The 17,970-nt window shown below is 42.8% G+C and overlaps 2 protein-coding genes across 9 annotated transcripts; one reads left to right on the top strand and one right to left on the bottom strand.

The window, feature by feature from the left end:
• The first annotated feature begins 675 nt into the window (after positions 1–675).
• prpsap2 (phosphoribosyl pyrophosphate synthetase-associated protein 2) lies at positions 676–8,848 on the top strand. Of its 6 annotated transcripts, none has more exons than XM_028987265.1 (11): positions 676–778; positions 1,594–1,754; positions 2,359–2,411; positions 2,888–2,954; positions 3,144–3,316; positions 3,488–3,603; positions 4,188–4,243; positions 4,842–4,990; positions 5,132–5,202; positions 5,481–5,627; positions 7,872–8,848. In XM_028987265.1, the coding sequence occupies exons 2-11, from the start codon at positions 1,672–1,674 to the stop codon at positions 8,028–8,030; spliced, it is 1,074 nt and encodes a 357-aa protein (XP_028843098.1). In that variant the 5' UTR covers positions 676–778; positions 1,594–1,671; the 3' UTR covers positions 8,031–8,848. The 6 variants fall into 6 exon arrangements, with proteins under 6 accessions (XP_028843098.1, XP_028843099.1, XP_028843100.1 ...); XM_028987266.1 differs by having other exon boundaries at positions 681–754; XM_028987267.1 differs by having other exon boundaries at positions 698–778; positions 1,594–1,647.
• A 2,457-nt stretch (positions 8,849–11,305) lies between these two features.
• On the bottom strand, positions 11,306–17,898 carry fam83ga (family with sequence similarity 83 member Ga). Of its 3 annotated transcripts, XM_028985644.1 has the most exons (5): positions 17,187–17,898; positions 16,037–16,204; positions 14,381–14,505; positions 12,430–14,281; positions 11,306–12,333 (listed from the first exon to the last, which is right to left on the bottom strand). In XM_028985644.1, the coding sequence occupies exons 1-5, from the start codon at positions 17,643–17,645 to the stop codon at positions 12,031–12,033; spliced, it is 2,907 nt and encodes a 968-aa protein (XP_028841477.1). In that variant the 5' UTR covers positions 17,646–17,898; the 3' UTR covers positions 11,306–12,030. The 3 variants fall into 3 exon arrangements, 2 of the variants coding, with proteins under 2 accessions (XP_028841477.1, XP_028841478.1); XR_003750266.1 differs by lacking the exon at positions 11,306–12,333 and having other exon boundaries at positions 14,143–14,281; positions 16,005–16,204; XM_028985645.1 differs by lacking the exons at positions 11,306–12,333; positions 12,430–14,281; positions 14,381–14,505 and adding an exon at positions 14,518–15,648.
• Positions 17,899–17,970: the final 72 nt, after the last annotated feature.

The raw sequence follows: 17,970 nt of genomic DNA, 5'->3' as shown, positions 1-17,970 counted from the left end.
TACTCAAACTCTCAAAGTGGAAATAAATATTGATTTGGATTATAGGAACAATACAAACACACAGTGAACTGTGTTACAATTCTACAATAAAAATAGATTGAAAAAGTTGGGTATAATTGTACATTTCAGGGTTAGTTAGTCCTCTCCTCTTCGTTTTTTATTATTTTATGCTGGATATGTAAGAAACTAATGATATTCTTTTCAATACATATATTTCTTTGTATATCTTAATAAACAGCAACGTATTTAATTAAAATAATAGCCCCTGATATTCGTAGGCCTAACTCAGAGCGACCTCAAGTGGTTGATAATTTCAACAACCTTTCCAAGTGACTTAAAACATTGAGCAATCTTGTATATTTTTCCTTTTAAAGTTTTTCCTTTTAATTTGCCCTAGTAATCTCAATAAATAATTCTAAAAAATGGTTCTATTGGCGAAGCATATTCAAAGTTTTATAAGAGTTTCAAAATATTTTTTTTTGCCATCTTCATTCATTTTTTACATTCTGTTCATCATTATTTGCTCCGCATACAAATATGATGCTTGTTATTTTTCTTTACTTTGCCTAATGTGAACGATGCAGGGCGCCATTTTGGCTCAAAGCGGACGTCATTTTGAACTTGTGGGCGGAGTCTGCGCTCCCTGCGCCAATTGGTCAAGACAGTACAATATCTGATTGGACCAGCGTTATGTCAGTTTTACACTTCGCCAACACACTGTGAATAGGTTGCTACTGTTCGGTACGTGACTAAGGTGAGAAACAAAGAACGCAAACTGGTAAGCTTGCATGTAATCTTTTCTTTTAACCAAGTCATAATTTTAACTCCCTTAAAGTTAAATTGCAGCGAGTTAAGGGTAAGTTGTGCTAACGCGGTTAGCAAACGGGGTGAAGTGGGGATGTTGCTAACGTGTCTGTTGGACCAGGACTTATACAGTAACTGCGGGCATTTTCTTTCTACGACACCGTGTTAGGACGGGGATGGGTGCTTCGGTGACCGCTCCGGATCCTGTCCCCGTGGGGTGTTTGTTTCGGGAGCTAAAGGAACTGGCATGTGTTGAATGGGGCAGCGTGATTGCGTTCGCCCGTCCCTGTATGGAAACGTGTTGCTAGCGTCGCCTCTGTCTCTGAAACCTTAGCTGTTTTTATGACGCGCCATCCCCCAATTCGGTCTTATTGTTCGCAGAACAGGTGACGCGTCCGTTTAAAAGGTCTCCTTACTGAATAGAGAGAGGGCGGTTAAAAAAGACATTTAAAAGGCCAGTTTTTGGCTGAAGGTATGGATCTGTGAGTGGTCAAAGTACAGACCCCAAAGGCCAACGCCGCTCAAGATTTGTGACTTATTACCTTAAAGTAAATCTGTATTGTTGACTGCCTTTTGTAAGCATTGAGAAATCCCAGAAAGAAAGCTATTTTAGTTGAACGCGTCAACAACTTCTGGAATCGCTTTATACAAGCTTGTGGCCTGAACACTGTTGTTTTCTTTAAATTGTGACTCTATCGTGCACAATGTCACATTTTCTTCTCACCCTTCATTGACTGCTGCTGTAATCATAAGGCCTGTGTGTTTTTCTTTTCTTCTCTTCTCCTGCAGGAAGGACTCAGCAGTGCCTGGGTGCCCAGGGAGCCACTGCCTGAGTCCCTAGAGGTAGTTCGGCAGACCAAACTGAACATGAATGCCACCAAGGGAGGCCTGGTCATCTTCACCGCCAACTCCAACCCCTCCAGCCGGGAGCTTGGGAAAAGAATCGCGGAGTCCGTGTTGTTGCGTGTATAAGATAAGCCTGTGCAAGTTTAGTCTGCGCGCTTCTGTCTCCACCGTCGCTGACTGTGTCATTTTGTTGGTTCAGTGATCACAGCGCTGCCGCTACGTTCTAATCTACCGGCTGGCTGTACAAACAGAGTGCGTCTGTACCCAGCGCTTTCCCAAATGCCGTTTAAACAGCGCACTGGGTTGCACACAGCCTTTATGCTGTTTCTCAGAAACTTGGGGGCTCTTGGCTGCTTTCTGCCTTACGGCGTCAGGTCTTATGAATCGCCTGCGAGGTTTCTGTACTTATCAGCAGAGCTCTGTTTGTTTGTTTAAAAGCCAAAGTGTCTGACTACATATTATCCTCCTGCATAAGAACATTCTCAGTTATTCAATGGCATGGTTCATGCCGAAGCTGCACACGTTTGGACCCTGAAAACGAACCTGTTTCTAGATATGTATGGTCTTTAGTACTAATTCCATGTTTTGTCTGGTGCAGAGCAGGCCAGCCAAGCTGTTTATGCATTTTTGGCCTGGACTGAAAGTTGTGCAGATGTTGTGGATGTTGCAGTTGTGTTCTGTGAGTAAGGACTCTTCTTGCTCTTGCAGGCGTTTGGGGGTGGAGCTCGGGAAGGTGCAGGTGTACCAGGAGGCTAACAGAGGTGAGGGCTCCTGAACATGGAGATGTTGCAGGAGATGGTTGTTTCACTTCCCTTGTTAAAAGGGAAGGGAAGTGAAGGGAATTATACCTTACCAGACTCAACAGTTGAAATGCAGACATGCAACAGGCATTAGCATTTTGGGAATTTCTCCCAGGAAGATGGCCCTTTTTAGAGACCCCTGCATGAAAATAGCCCATCCAAAATTCTCAGAATTGCTCAGCAACTACAGGGTCTATTACTATACTTTTGGTGTGATTTACAAAGATTTCACTTTTTTCACATTTTCTCATAACACTTTTAGGCTCAGGAGGAAAAGGATGTTCTTTTTTTTTTTGTACTGTAATTAAAATGTGTGAGAACAGTTAATACCCTTATTTCCATTCTGCAGAATGTGGCGTGGCAGCACACCTTCTGCAGTTTCATCCCCGTGTTTAAGCCTCTTGCAGCTGATTGCTCCATATGTCTTATCTCCATAGAAACACGAGTTCAGATCCAGGAATCTGTGCGGGGAAAGGATGTCTTCATCATCCAGACTGTATCCAAGTAATGAAAATGAGATTTCTTGTAATTATAGCCCAGCCGCTTTAGGAAAATGAGTACTCTCATCAACCCACTCAGTCCCCCACCCCACCACACCACCACAACAACATTGTCTTTTTTTAGCTGTAATTCTTCATAAATACATTTAGAGGAGGTGGAACTTGAACCCTTTAAAAAAACGTCTCTCTGCAGGGATGTGAACACGACCATCATGGAGCTACTGATCATGGTGTATGCCTGTCGGACCTCCTGTGCCCGTAACATCATTGGGGTCATCCCCTACTTCCCCTACAGCAAACAGTGCAAGATGAGGAAGAGGGGCTCCATTGTCTCCAAACTCCTTGCCTCCATGATGTGCAAAGCAGGTCTGGTGTGAGGACCATGTTTACATAACCACTAACATGAAGCTTTCGTACTTCAGTGTTTACCCATTCATAAGTCTAGGTTTTATTTATCAAAAATCATAGGTATGGCATAGGTCTTATGTTTATGTTGATGAGTAACTGTTGAGTGTAGTCCTATTATGTACTGTGCAGGTCTGACACATCTCATCACAATGGACTTGCACCAGAAGGAAATCCAAGGATTCTTCAACATTCCAGTTGACAATCTGCGTGCATCGCCTTTCCTTCTGCAGTATATTCAGGAGGAGGTATGTTCTGCATGATTTATGGCCACACATACTCTGTCACACTTACAGTATGGTACCCTCCCCCACCCCCATTATACAGCATACATTGGCAGCTACAGCAGAAACTCAATGGAATCAGTGCAGTAGTCTAACTTCAGAAAATTGCCAGCACTATGAGCTCAGCTACTCTTTGGAACGTTCGGGAAAGAACCCCTTTGAAGGTCATGAATCAAAATATGTGGTGTCTTTAATTAGTCAAGTGCTTTCTCTTGATTCTGATTGGAGTATATAATAATATAATACACAGTGGGTACAGAAAGTATCCAGACTCTTAAATTTTTTCACTCTGTTATATTGCAGCCGTTTGCTAAAATTAATTTTTTCTTCATTACTGAATTGTTGACCTTATTGTCAATTTATTTACAAAAAAAAAATGAAATGTGAACAATTTAAGGGTGTCTGAATACTTTCCATACCCGCGGTATATAATATATGTTGATTGTGCTTGCTCTTTATAAGTGTGTGTGTGTGTGTGATTGAAGTATATTGCACCTATACTTATTGTATTCTGTTAACAGTAGTGCTCTGTGTGCTTAAACCTGTAGATCCCTGATTATAGAAATGCAGTGATTGTGGCCAAGTCCCCCTCTTCTGCCAAACGGTGAGCTTTATCATTTCGGTGCTTCATCTCTTCACTCTCCAGGTCAATTGCACTGAGCATTTGGCACGAGGGAGATTAGAGTGCAGTCGCAGTAACAAGGCTTTAGTCTTCTGTTTTTCAGTGTGCATAATAGCACACTGCAGCTGTATTCATGTGATTTATCAAGTGTTTTTGATGTTCTTTCAAATTTCTGGCATTTATCAGACGTCCTTATCCAGGGCGACTTACCAGTAGTTACCAGTTCCCCCTGGAACAAGTCAGGGTTAAGAGTCTTGCTCAGGGACACTATGGTAGTAAGTGGGGTTTGAAACTGTGATTTGTGGTCTTGTGTTTCATAGGCGAGCTTGGCTAGACTCGGCTGCTACCACCAATGTATACTTTGGGTAGTTGAATAAATATAAGCTTGCCAAAGTTTCCCATTTCTAATGTATTTTTTCTTGGAATGAGAGACAATTGCATAAAATATTTTCTGCCGTGTATTATATTAAGATTTGAGTTAAAATGCAATGATTATAAATCTTTTTTTGCATGATATTCAGCCTCACATAATTACTGTAATGATGGCACAGACTGTCATCCACGCTTGTTTGTGCTGCAGGGCACAATCTTTTGCAGAAAGGCTCCGTCTGGGCATTGCTGTGATCCACGGTGAGGCGCAGGACGCTGAATCAGATCTTGTGGATGGACGTCACTCTCCACCAATTGTGAAAAACATGGGTGCCATTCATCCAAGCCTGGAGATTCCATGTAAGTTGAACACGGTCACACCTCTCCATTTGAATTCCCTGTGTGTGTCTTATTTGTATGTGATTTGTTTATCAGAAGGTCTCTCACTCTGTCTCGCTGAGACCCAGAATCTCACAGACGTGTGTTTTTATTTGTATGCAGTACTGATTCCCAAAGAGAAGCCTCCAATAACTGTGGTGGGGGATGTCGGTGGGCGCATTGCTATCATAGTGGTGAGTTACAGTGTGCACTTTTGTGCACCATCTATCTAAACATAGATTAGGTACATCAGTGAACATTGGTTCTGTAAATTATATTTTTTGGATGATCATATAATTTAGTTTAATGGAAAAGTTATTTAGGAATTATTCTCATTTATATACTCAGATAATCACATTCTCATCCTTGATGTTCAGAAACAAATAGTTTGAATAATGTGTTTTGGATGTCAGCTCTAACCTGCCCCCAAGTGGATGTCAAGTGGAGTCTGTTTGTCTTCTCTTCCTTACAGGATGATATAATCGACGATGTTGACAGCTTCCTGGCTGCTGCAGAGACGTTGAAAGAGCGGGGCGCCTACAAAATATTTGTCATGGCAACACATGGAATTCTGTCATCAGATGCACCACGCCTCATTGAGGAGTCTGCAATTGATGAGGTCTGTACACATGTCTATACATTTTTTAAATCAGAATTTATATTAATATCCGTCCTAGTAGTTTTTCCTAGCAAAACTGTAGGTATCAATAATTCAATAAAGTTAATTCCATTGAATTCATGGCTGGTGTCTGACCATTGGATTTCTAATAATATCCAGTGTATGTGTAAAATGACCGATATTAGATGTTACTTCAGCACAAGTACTGCAAAACCTGCAAATGTTTTTTTTATGCAAGGTAATCAGTATTTTAGACAACCTATATAAATTGATTGATTTTGATGAAATGGAAATTGAGGTATCAGGTCATACATACAGGGAGTGCAGAATTATTAGGCAAATGAGTATTTTGTCCACATCATGCATGTTGTCTTACTCCAAGCTGTATAGGCTCGAAAGCCTACTACCAATTGAGCATATTAGGTGATGTGCATCTCTGTAATGAGAAGGGGTGTGGTCTAATGACATCAACACCCTATATCAGGTGTGCATAATTATTAGGCAACTTCCTTTCCTTTGGCAAAATGGGTCAAAAGAAGGACTTGACAGGCTCAGAAAAGTCAAAAATAGTGAGATAGCTTGCAGAGGGATGCAGCACTCTTAAAATTGCAAAGCTTCTGAAGCGTGATCATCGAACAATCAAGCGTTTCATTCAAAATAGTCAACAGGGTCGCAAGAAGCGTGTGGAAAAACCAAGGCGCAAAATAACTGCCCATGAACTGAGCAAAGTCAAGCGTGCAGCTGCCAAGATGCCACTTGCCACCAGTTTGGCCATATTTCAGAGCTGCAACATCACTGGAGTGCCCAAAAGCACAAGGTGTGCAATACTCAGAGACATGGCCAAGGTAAGAAAGGCTGAAAGACGACCACCACTGAACAAGACACACAAGCTGAAACGTCAAGACTGGGCCAAGAAATATCTCAAGACTGATTTTTCTAAGGTTTTATGGACTGATGAAATGAGAGTGAGTCTTGATGGGCCAGATGGATGGGCCCGTGGCTGGATTGGTAAAGGGCAGAGAGCTCCAATCTGACTCAGATGCCAGCAAGGTGGAGGTGGAGTACTGGTTTGGGCTGGTATCATCAAAGATGAGCTTGTGGGGCCTTTTCGGGTTGAGAATGGAGTCAAGCTCAACTCCCAGTCCTACTGCCAGTTTCTGGAAGACACCTTCTTCAAGCAGTGGTACAGGAAGAAGTCTGCATCCTTCAAGAAAAACATGATTTTCATGCAGGACAATGCTCCATCACACGCGTCCAACTACTCCACAGCGTGGCTGGAAAGAAAGCGTATAAAAGAAGAAAAACTAATGACATGGCCTCCTTGTTCACCTGATCTAACCCCATTGAGCACCTGTGGTTCATCATCAAATGTGAGATTTACAAAAAGGGAAAACAGTACACCTCTCTGAACAGTGTCTGGGAGGCTGTGGTTGCTGCTGCATGCAATGTTGATGGTGAACAGATCCATGGATGGCAGGCTTTTGAGTGTCCTTGCAAAGAAAGGTGGCTATATTGGTCGCTGATTTGTTTTTGTTATGTTTTTGAATGTCAGAAATGTATATTTGTGAATGTGGAGATGTTATATTGGTTTCACTGGTAAAAATAAATAATTGAAATGGGTATATATTTGTTTTTTGTTAAGTTGCCTAATCATTATGCACAGTTATAGTCACCTGCACACACAGATATCCCCCTAAAATAGCTAAAAATAAAAACAAACTAAAAACTACTTCCAAATACATTCAGCTTTGATATTAATGAGTTTTTTGGGTTCATTGAGAACATTTGTTGTTCAATAATAAAATTATTCCTCAAAAATACAACTTGCCTAATAATTCTGCACTCCCTGTAGTTGTACAGGGGTCAGTTGGACAAATTCACCATATACAGCAGATTGGTGTCTAGATAAAGGTGCAGAAGTACTGAATGCTGCAAGTATTTTAACGTATAAGTATGAGGTCGAATCAAGTTACCTGTAACTATAGACACACACACATAGATACAAGCGCACACACCCAACACTAGGGGTCATAAGTGTACTGAGACTCACAACTGGAAGTACAGTGAAGAGCAACAGAGATACACTAATATACAATACTCTTAACAGTAAACAGTTCTGTTGCCTATGATGAGCAGTGACTGTGGCATCATCACACATAGTTAGCAGTCTCACCCTGCCACCGTTACATTATCAGCCATTTTCAAGGCCATTTTGACTGATGATTGTGTCCTTTTGATATTTAGGTGGTGGTGACCAACACCATTCCCCATGAGATCCAGAAGCTTCAGTGTCCCAAGATAAAAACGGTGGACATCAGTATGATTTTGTCGGAGGCCATTCGCCGGATCCACAATGGAGAGTCCATGTCCTACCTGTTCCGCAACATAGGAGTGGATGATTGACAGAACCCAGCACACTCCTCTCCTCCACCAAAACTGCCAATCACACCATGTGTGCAGAGGTCAACTCTTCTCATCACACTTTTAATATTTAATTGTTCAAACCAGGGCCAATGTAATGTGTCTTAAATCCAGTTTCTTGGTAATTGTGGCTGATTCTCATCTTTATCAAATGAACACCTCTCAGAGTGTGACTGGAAGAGTAAACTGCACTCCTACTAATTTGCATCAGCTTAATTTATTATTTTTTCCAGATGTTGTCTATTTATAATGCCTGAAATGAAGGGATGAAAGCACTTACCCGACTCCGTGTCTTGTGTAGTACTGTCACTTCACAGGTACTTTACTCATTTCATTGATCCCTTAAAGAGAATGTGCTGTAGATTTGTTTTTCTTCTTTATTCCGTATCTGCTTTTTATGTCAATGTTTCCATATGTTCTGGTGCCACTCAACACTTTAGTTGATGTAATAACAATGAATGTCAGGTGCATTTATATTTTTGTAGTTGGATTACTGCAGTAAAAACAAGTCACTGCTTTTAAGTTGAATTGACAATATATAATTTTTCCTTTCTAACGGACTACTAACGTTTGAACCTTTTTTTGAATGCTTGATGTTCTTGCCATTAATGGGACCACGGGTGCACTGTAACCATAGTAGTGGTTATTTCAGAGTATTTTGCCTCAGAGAGTTTAGTTAATATAAATGTAATAACTTCAAGCAAATGCAGGGTCTTTGCTATTGTACTAATATTTCCGGCTTTTGTATTTATATACCGCACTTCATGGTAAGGAATAAACAGAAAAGTCATTGAAATGTTCATCTGCTCCTATTTCTTTCTTTTCTAGTTTCGGTAATACAGACACCATGCTCCTAAGGGTGTAGTATCACAGTAATATATCAAGTGAAAATATTGTGTGTATATATTAAAAACAGCAATTTATCTACAAAGTCCTAAATTGTATTGAGGTGGTATCAAAAATTACTTCACTGAAGTCAATGGGGATTCATTTGCATAATCAATTAACTGAAGATAGTAAAAGGAGCCATCATACATGAGACTCAAAACTCCACATGAGGCTTAATATATGATTGTATTAAGAGGGTCAATGCAGGAAGCGTTACTGAGTGCATACAAACTGCAAAGTCATGCAGGAGAGGGCGCTGCTGTCACATGCAGCTGCGCCTGGGCCTCAGTAAAGTGAAGCGATTGTCATTATGAAATATTGCAGCACAGCACATGTGTCCTCTGCATTTAACCCATCACTTTGGTGAGCAGTTGGCAGGCACGACAGGCGCCCGGGGAGCAGTGTGTGGGAACTTCACAGGTACTTTTACCAGTGGTGGCCTAGCGGGTAAGGAAGCAGACCCGTAAAAGCAGAAACCATATTTCATTGTGTCACCGCGTGCTGTGCTGCAGTGTTTCACAATGACAATCCTTACACTTTCACTTATATATAAGTGAAAAGTGCACTGGGGTGCAGCATTCCACCATTCTGATGGATGAATCTGGGTTTGGGAGAATATTACCTGCCTCGCTGCTCCATGGCACCTGTAAGGTTTCCTTGAGGAGACATAATGGCATGGGCTTTTTTCTTCAGGGAATTCATAACTTTTCTGCATACCAAGGCATTTGCCAACTGTCTCGGAACAGTTTGGGGGCCTTTTCTGTTCACGGTTGTGCCCCACTGCATAAAGCAAGTTGAGTGAGTTTGGTGTAGAGGGGAGAACCTGCAGAGAACTTCAACAAAATCCATTTAGGATGAACGGCAGCAGAGATTATGATGTCTCCAGATTAATAACGGGCAGTCATAAAAAGTGTCTCAATACCTTGGTCCATATGGTACGTTGCAGCGCTACTTTCTGGCAATCGGTGATAAATCTCTCCCTCACACTGAAACATGCCTCTCCCCCATTTTTTCTTTAGCATATGGACATGAGTCATTACAGCTCAGTCTAACCACAGCACCGTCAGACCAACCCAACTCTAGCACATTTCTGAGAAGAAAAAAAAAATCATTTGATAAGCAGACATGGATTTTTTTGCTAATGAGAATACCTCAAAGTGGAATACAAGAACTCACAAGAACATGCATGAGAATTTAATGACTGAAGGAAATATCAATATCATGGCCTGTAAATCAAAAACTCTCATAAACCTGAATCACCTTCAAATGCCAAGTTCTAAAGTTTCAAATGTTTTAATTACAGTTGAACAGTTCTGACTTGTCGTTAATATTTTATCCAATCATCATCCTCACTTTCATTGTTTTGTTTTTTTTGGTTCTTTCTCAATACCCATATATAAGAGGCGTTGCGCCACAATCAGCATAAGAATGTGTTTGTGGAAATAGTGTGTGTGGTGTGAAATGGTTTAGAGAGCAAAGAACTGTAGATGGTTGCACAACATAGACCCGAAGATGCGGAGCAAACTCTGGCATTTGTGCATTGTTTTAGCAACACACGTAGCAGATGTGCACCGAAGTGGAGAATTCGGTAGATTCATATCTCCACTCTGTTCATAAGTAAGCCTTTTTTTTCCAGACCAGTTTTCTAATATGCAGACACCCTAATGAAGAGCTCTTGGAAACTTGATGGCCTTATTGCAAGTTAATGAGAAGTTGCGTAACTGTAATTGGTCGGTTTTCAAATTCCCTCTCGTTGAAAGTCTCTTGTCCTCCATGATATCTTTTTAGAGAAAGGCAAGAAAAGAAGGATGTCCAGCTTTCCCGTCACAGGACCATATCAGGCGGCTTCCTCATTACAAGGTTTGTGCTTATAAAGGGACCCAGCTTTCCTGTAACCACTTTCGCTTCTCGTCTCCATGAAGTCTAAGCCCGTGGGGAAAATCCACAAGCTTTACAAAGAAATCTTCTTGTATGGAGCTCCTTTAGGTCACTGAATAGACACTCTCCCCAGGATCAGTTCTTAATTGACCATAAAGCTACTCTTTGGCATTAATAAATAGTCCTTGTAGTAATACCTATGACGGCGGCTTGACTGACAAAATAACGTTACAAAAACTATTACATCTAGGGCGTGTCTGCTTCTGGGTGTGAAGGTCTTTGTGAAAAGGTAAATGTTTCTCATGAAGGTGTGGGCTTTTTTGTTTTTCCTCTTCTCCTTTTCACCTGCAGGAAGGCTAGTTTCAACTGGCCCTGTGACTAAGTGTCATTTGCCTGTTATTACTGGAGCGGGTTTGCACGATAAGCAGTTTTTAAGCCGCTGTCATCAATTTGTCACATTCAGCCGCAGAACACAACCTTTAATCCTTCAGTAAATCTCAAAAAAGTTTATTAAAAATGCAGAAGTCCCATTATTTTACAGTACAGGTGTTTCCTAAGCCCATGTCCTCAGGGGCTCTCAGTTACATGCAAACGAAGGCCGTAAATCAGGCCAGTCTCTTCCCGCAGGTCATGTTAAATAAAGACGAGTACCAAAGGACCTTTGTCACACATCTGGTCACTAGATTGCCTCAGTACATGATCAAAAGCTAAAATTAGTTAACACATAGTCTTGCTAGTGGGAAAAATAGCAAAACTCTCTCTGTTGCTGCACCCAGGAGAAACAAATAATACATATTTAGGGAAGCCAATATTTTCCCCCCCGTGGTCATTTACTCATCTGACTATTTTCTTCTTGTCACCATATTTTCCATTCAAAGGCAGGCGGCGGTGATTCTTCTTTCAAATGAGAAAATATATTCCAGCTACATTAGAATACAAAACCAGAGGAGAGTCCTCATTCCGTCCAAATAAACACTAGACTTCATCTCAGTTTGGTCACTTGGTTGACTGAGAGCAGAAGAGCACTGAGATGCGGCTCTGTAAAAGTTTCAAGTACCTGCTACGCTCCCTGATCGCGGCTCTCAGAAGAGCTCAAAGGCTCCCGGGAACAAGAAGCAGCCGTTACTATTTTTGTCCATCAATAGCTTCCTTTTTCTACTGAATCGTCTTTAATTAACGGTCCAGAAGAGTTCCACTCTGCGCCTCTCAAGGCTTTTCAAGTGTGACAGTTTGCGCAGGAAATGGGCATAGGCTGGATTGCAGATTGTTTTTCCCTGGATTTGTCCAGGGCTGGATGAGAGTGTCTTCGAGGTCTGCTGGATAAATGATTTGTCTCTGGAGGTTCTTTCAGGGTAGACGTTCTCGACTGAGCCTGTCCATCTTGTCCAGTGGTGGCCTCATTCAACTGTTTTCCACGTAGATGTTTGGACCCTGCTGGCTTTTTGGGCGAAGGACTTCGATTTGATTTGACATTACCATTTGGATGTGCTTTTGCGGGCGATCTGGGAGGGGCTTGGTCCTGTAAAGAAAACGATGCAAAATTGGTCCTTGATACAAAAGGAAATTATAAATATCGAAAAGAACAGAACAATTTTTAAGCAAAAACATTGCTCACCCTTTTCACCTTCTTCTGATGATTTGAATTTGTCTGATGGTCTCTGTTCTCTTGGACATTTGGAATGCATTCTTGACCTGATGCCTTACGATCTCCTGCTGGCTGGCCAGCTGAACTCTTTGATAAATGTTGGTGGCCAGCTGCAATGTTCGCGACCTTTTCTGCCGCTGGCTGCAGCTGAGGTTGTTCGGTTTCCATGTCTGACCAGCAGTTGGATTCTCTCATTTCAGAACCGGCATCATCCATTTCATGTTCTAGCACTTCATCTTCAGCCCCACCCTGTTGAGAAGTAGTTCCAGCCTCTTTGGACACCACATACTTTTGAAGCACTTTATGACTATCTTGATCCTTTGTTGTTTGTAGGTCGTTTTTTACTTTTGAGGTTCCAACATGGCCGGTCATGCTTTGCAGTTCTGCCGATTCATTCCTCTTTGACTGATTGCAGTGTTTGGTCGGTTTCCCCTTTGGTGGCTGCTGGCTGCTTGACTGCCCAGACTGAGCCGGCACACGCTCTTCCGTCAAATGGAGCTCCGAATCGTCAGCATTCCTGATGTATTGAAGGTCTTTCTTATGATGTTGACAGTCAGCTTGTAATTTTCCTTGATGAGTTTTAATTGTGGTTATCAATTCTCTGGCAATATTTTCATCTTCAACATGTCCATTGATTATTGTTTCAAAACCCGACCCATCAACCACAGTCTCGTTACACTCAAAGTACTCATCCGAAGTAGTGGAGAAAGTTGAACAGTAGCCTTTGGAAGACTGTGCCTGAGACCCATCTATACTTGACTCAGGGCCAGTTGAGCTAAAGTCTGCCTCAATTAATTTTTTAGGTTCTCTGACAACGGCTCCATCCTCTCCACTCTCACTGAGGGTGGAGGTAGAAGACGGGTATTCGGATTCAGGATCACTGCCTAAGGCTCTAGGTAGAATTTTAGGGGTCTTCAACGATGTGTCACATAGTTTGGAATCCTTTGCAGAAGACACAATGTCATTTTGGCAGCTTAAGGAGCCAACTGTCTGTCTTTTTATTACATTCACCATGAGTGTGCCATCCTCGCTGTCATTACTAATGACAAGATGAACTGTTCTGGGTTTAGGGACCGGAGGTGCCAATGCTGGAATATTTTCTTGCCTGTGTTCAGGACTTTGGGTTTGTTCTACAGGTTTTGCATTCCGTTGATCTGATGCATTGGCCTTTGGAGGCTCTGAGGGCTGCTGGTTTGGTTTTGATGTGGGTGAGGAGTTACCAGAGAGACTCTCCTGTCCTTGTCTGGGACAAGCCTTCTCAGGCAGTTGTTCATCTGGCAAATGGAAATTGTCCTTAAAACGAATGGCTTGTGATACTCCAAACAGTTCAGACCGCATCAGGTGAGCCTGGAAAGGCTTGCTGGAATCCCGAATGTTGATGAACCCGATGACATCACTAGGGGGGTCTGGCTCAGGCCAGGTTGGCAGGTAGTGAATCATGTTAACACGTTCTAGCAGAAGCCCAGGATGGATGGGCAGCGCCTCTGGACGCTCTTTTTGTTTTTTAGGTAATGGTAAAAGATCAGTCTTACTCCTGTCATTCTTTTTTGTAACAGCACCATTGCTCTTTTGGGTACTATTACAGACCAAGGCATATTTGGGATTGATAAGCTTTCGAGCCAATTCAGTGGAAGGCAGGGGCACCGGTGCCACCTGTGGGATGTGCTCAGGCTCAGGCTCATCGGCCAGACTTATCTGGGACAGGCTCACACTGCTGGACGTAAGGTACAAGTCCCGGAACAGCTTGTCAAAGGTATCCACAGCTTGGCCCGTGAGCACCGTGATGAGATTTCGGTCTAGCCTGGATGCAGTCCATGTGAAACTGAGAATCGCAAAAAAACAAATAACACATTTTTGCAATAATGGTTCGCAGCAATGCATATCAGCTGTCGCATCAGAGCACAAGCCGGTGGGAGCTCACCTGTATGACCCAGACACTGCCTTGTCTCCATCGACAAACATGAACTTTTGACTTAGGCTTCCACGTACTCTTTTTGATGAACGAGTGATGAACTCTGTGCCTTGAGTGCAGCACACCCGTAAGTTCTGAGGAATTAACAAGAGAATGAACAAGAGATCTCAGAATAACTAATGGTTCTTAGCACACGTTCCACTCAGCCCGATGTAAGACACAGAGAAAAGTGAAAGCGACACTTCTGGATTGCTTAAATAGTTTCGGGCTAATGTGTCAGTATAACTAGCATGATAAACCCTGTAAATGCAAATGTTTGCAATGGGTCACCCCAGATAGTATTACACTGATGCATGTTGACAGACTTTCCTTTCACGTGTCAGTTAACAATGTCACTGCAACCACTTGCAAGCATGCTGTGAACGACCAGACACCAAGGGCCAACCCATAAAAGGTATGTAAAGCAACTATGCATGAAGAAAGAGGACACTTTTTGCTGTCCTGGGAAAGTAAAATGTACTTTGTAGACACCCCAGTGTCTACTGTGTGCCTATTTGGTTACAGTTAATGCATTTAAAATGCAGTTAACAGAAATACAATGCCTGCCTCAACAACAATGTTCCACTTTGTTACAAAGGGGATATCATTTTTGTCTGACCACATGTGCATGTGAACAGCCTCGCGTTGGTGCCTGCTAAACCACTGTAAATAATAATGATCCATCTCATTAAGGCACTCCCTTTAGAAGATATGAGAAACCCTTCAACATAATTATTCAAAATTTTACCCAACCTCTGCACTGTTGGGATATGCCTTACACTGCTACACTACAATACGGCACAGTATTAATGTAATTCTTATGTTTGAAGGTAGAGACCCAATTTCTTTGTTTAACAAGCTCCAGAAGAGCCAGAATGTGAGAAAATTACAATGTTGTCACTGTCTTAAGGGTCAAGACTTTACGTTTACGGCATTTATCCAGAGTGCCTTACAATCAGTAGTTACAGGGACAGTTCCCCTGGAGACATTCAGGGTTAAGTGTCTTGCTCAGGGACACAATAGTAGTAAGTTTTGTTACCCACTAGGCTACTACCAACAAGACTTGTGAACAAGTGTCTTAAAAATAATGTTGCTCTGGGTGGTGAATGCAAAGCATTTGGCAGAGGAATTTCACGCCCCTTCAAGGTATGTTTGACAGGATGTGATTTTTGTTCTGAATGAATTGTCCTCATTCAAAACAATACTTCTTGTCCATGGCTGTTTTATGAGTTAAATATCTGCATAGACATAGAGAGGACCATTGTCAGCCGAAAATATGGTTTGGTTCCAATGAAATGCCTGTCACTTCAAATGGTTGGAAAACCATTACCCTATTTTCTCAGTTGAACTGATCAATGACACAATAAAACTGGGCGTGTCTGGTCGATCAGCAGATGAAAATTAGCTGTTTAAGTACCATGGTTTAAAGTGCTGTTTGTGGCTAGGAATGCATTTACTGGAAACTTAACCACAGAGGAATTTGGTTAAATGTTTTGTTTGTAAGTGTCTGCTTATCCCTGGCTTATCCAAATACAATTTGAAAATTTCTGAAAATAATGAAATGTAACAAGGCGTTAATAACTCATCAATTCACATTTCTTCCGTGCAGAGAAACATGGTCCGTACTTTGAGGTGTCCCTTGTGCATCTCTGCTCTCTTGCACATGCTCAGGAAGAGGGGGACGCCAGTGGCCTCCAGGATTATGTACACCGCAACCTTTCTTTTGAAGCCTGCGTCCAGTAGGTCTTTAAATATGTCCACGTCTGTAAACACGTCCATTACAACTGCAATAACCTGCCATGGCAGAAACAAAAATGAACATCATACATTGACATCATACATTGATATTCATTAAGAATGTGTGGCGGTGGATTCTCTACCAGAAAAAAAAAACATGCATGGTTGGTGTAACCGTGCAGGTTTTAATAAACTCTGGTCAGTCAATGCCGGCCTTGGATCGCAAGTGGTTAATTGGTCGGCAATAAAAAGCCTCATGGACAATGGGTCCTCCATGGAAAAAAGGTCTCCGGTGGAGAAGCAGCCGTGTTTTTTGTTCCGCTCTGCTATCAGCAATATAGCAAAACAGAACTCTAAATTGTGTGTATTGTTTGGCGTGTTTGACGCACACACATTTCACCGCGGAAAACCATCACATAATTTATCCATGTTTCTGTTATGGTTTTATGGCTTTAAATATCAAAACTGTATCTTGGTGACACAGCAAATGCAAAGAGGCTTTAGGAAAACACGCGTGTACAGGCCAAATGTCGGGACCCACCCTCAGATTAAAGTTTTTCTTTTTTTTTACCTGTTATTACAATACAAACACGGGCGATGTAAGGCGGTGAATGTGAAAGCTGAGGGAACACGATCCCTTCATGACAGCAGCACCGCATCCTTTCGGCATTTTTTTTTATTACAGACCGTCAAATTATGAAAACACTGATCATTTACACACACACACACACACACACACACACACCCCACACATATACACATACCCTCACACACACCCTCACACCCTCCACACATATACATATACCCTCACACACACACATCTTCACACAACCCACACACACACAAATATAAATACACAAACACACACACACACACACATACACACACTTGTACCTTACATCCAGCTACATTCACTGTTGTCTTGTATTCGTTTTCGTTCGTTTATTTAAAACATCCCAGGCAGGCCGGGCCCGAACTTGGACACTCTCCGGACGTATGACGTGTCGATATAAAAGTTCTACTGAGACCTGTCGCTCACCTTCTGTGCGTTCGCGATCGTTTTCCGGACAACTTCTTTAATATGCGGCTGTCCGTCCATGGGAGGCTGCGTGTACACGGTGGCCCGAGTGACGCCACGGTACGCCGCGCAGTCCGGCCAGCCGATGTCCAGGTCGGGCAGCGAGTAGTCGGAGCGGTCCGGCCAGTAGTCCGACGGCACCGTGGTCTCCCCGGCCTCCCCGACGAAGGGGAGCCGCGACCGGTCGGAGCCCGGGCTGTAAACCTCCACGTTTCCGAGCAGCGTCTCCAGCTCGCGGTCGGAGAGGAAGTCCCGGACGTCGTGGGCCCGGGTGGACTTGCGGTAGGCGTCCCGTCCGTCCTGGAACAGAGCCTCCAGCGCGCTCCTCTGCTCCTCGCTGTAGAGGAACTCGGCCTTGGACTCGTGTATCCGCAGGTTGACGTTGTTCTCATCCAGACACTGAATCTGAGACAAAGCCATTACTCAACGCCCGAGTGTATTAAACTAATTAGACAACTTGTTAAAAGTGGACATAAATATCTGCCGGACGTAATGGCTACGTAGGCCCGTGCGCCAAACACAATTCTAAAACGCGTTAAAAAGTCGCGATCCGCCGATCTTCCACCATTTGAGAGTCCATTCTAGTGTTCCGTGCCGCTGATCCCCCCGGCAATACTGTAAAAACTTCTGGAAGCAGGTACTGACGGGAGCGCCGCGGCCACGTGACGCCGCGCGTCCAATAGAAAGGCCGCGTTGGACGGCCGCGGGGCCGCGCACAGCAGCCGTGTGGTCGCCCGGAAGCCAA

This window comes from Denticeps clupeoides, chromosome 7, assembly GCF_900700375.1.
Source record: "Denticeps clupeoides chromosome 7, fDenClu1.1, whole genome shotgun sequence".
NCBI classification, from domain to species: domain Eukaryota; kingdom Metazoa; phylum Chordata; class Actinopteri; order Clupeiformes; family Denticipitidae; genus Denticeps; species Denticeps clupeoides.
The sequence above is the reverse complement of the archived record's forward strand: the minus strand, read 5'-3'. Positions and strand labels throughout refer to the sequence as shown.

Excerpts from the sequence above, each read along its gene's own strand:
- fam83ga (XM_028985644.1), bottom strand. The coding sequence starts at position 17,645 with ATGGCTTTGTCTCAGATTCAGTGTCTGGATGAGAACAACGTCAACCTG. Across the intron at positions 14,282-14,380 it reads GCAGTGTCTGGGTCATACAG|TTTCACATGGACTGCATCCA; the intron begins GTGAGCTCCCAC and ends TGCGATTCTCAG. Across the intron at positions 12,334-12,429 it reads ATCAGAAGAAGGTGAAAAGG|GACCAAGCCCCTCCCAGATC; the intron begins GTGAGCAATGTT and ends TTTTCTTTACAG.
- prpsap2 (XM_028987264.1), top strand. The coding sequence starts at position 2,210 with ATGGTCTTTAGTACTAATTCCATGTTTTGTCTGGTGCAGAGCAGGCCA. Across the intron at positions 3,317-3,487 it reads CTCCATGATGTGCAAAGCAG|GTCTGACACATCTCATCACA; the intron begins GTCTGGTGTGAG and ends TGTACTGTGCAG. Across the intron at positions 4,991-5,131 it reads TCCAAGCCTGGAGATTCCAT|TACTGATTCCCAAAGAGAAG; the intron begins GTAAGTTGAACA and ends ATTTGTATGCAG.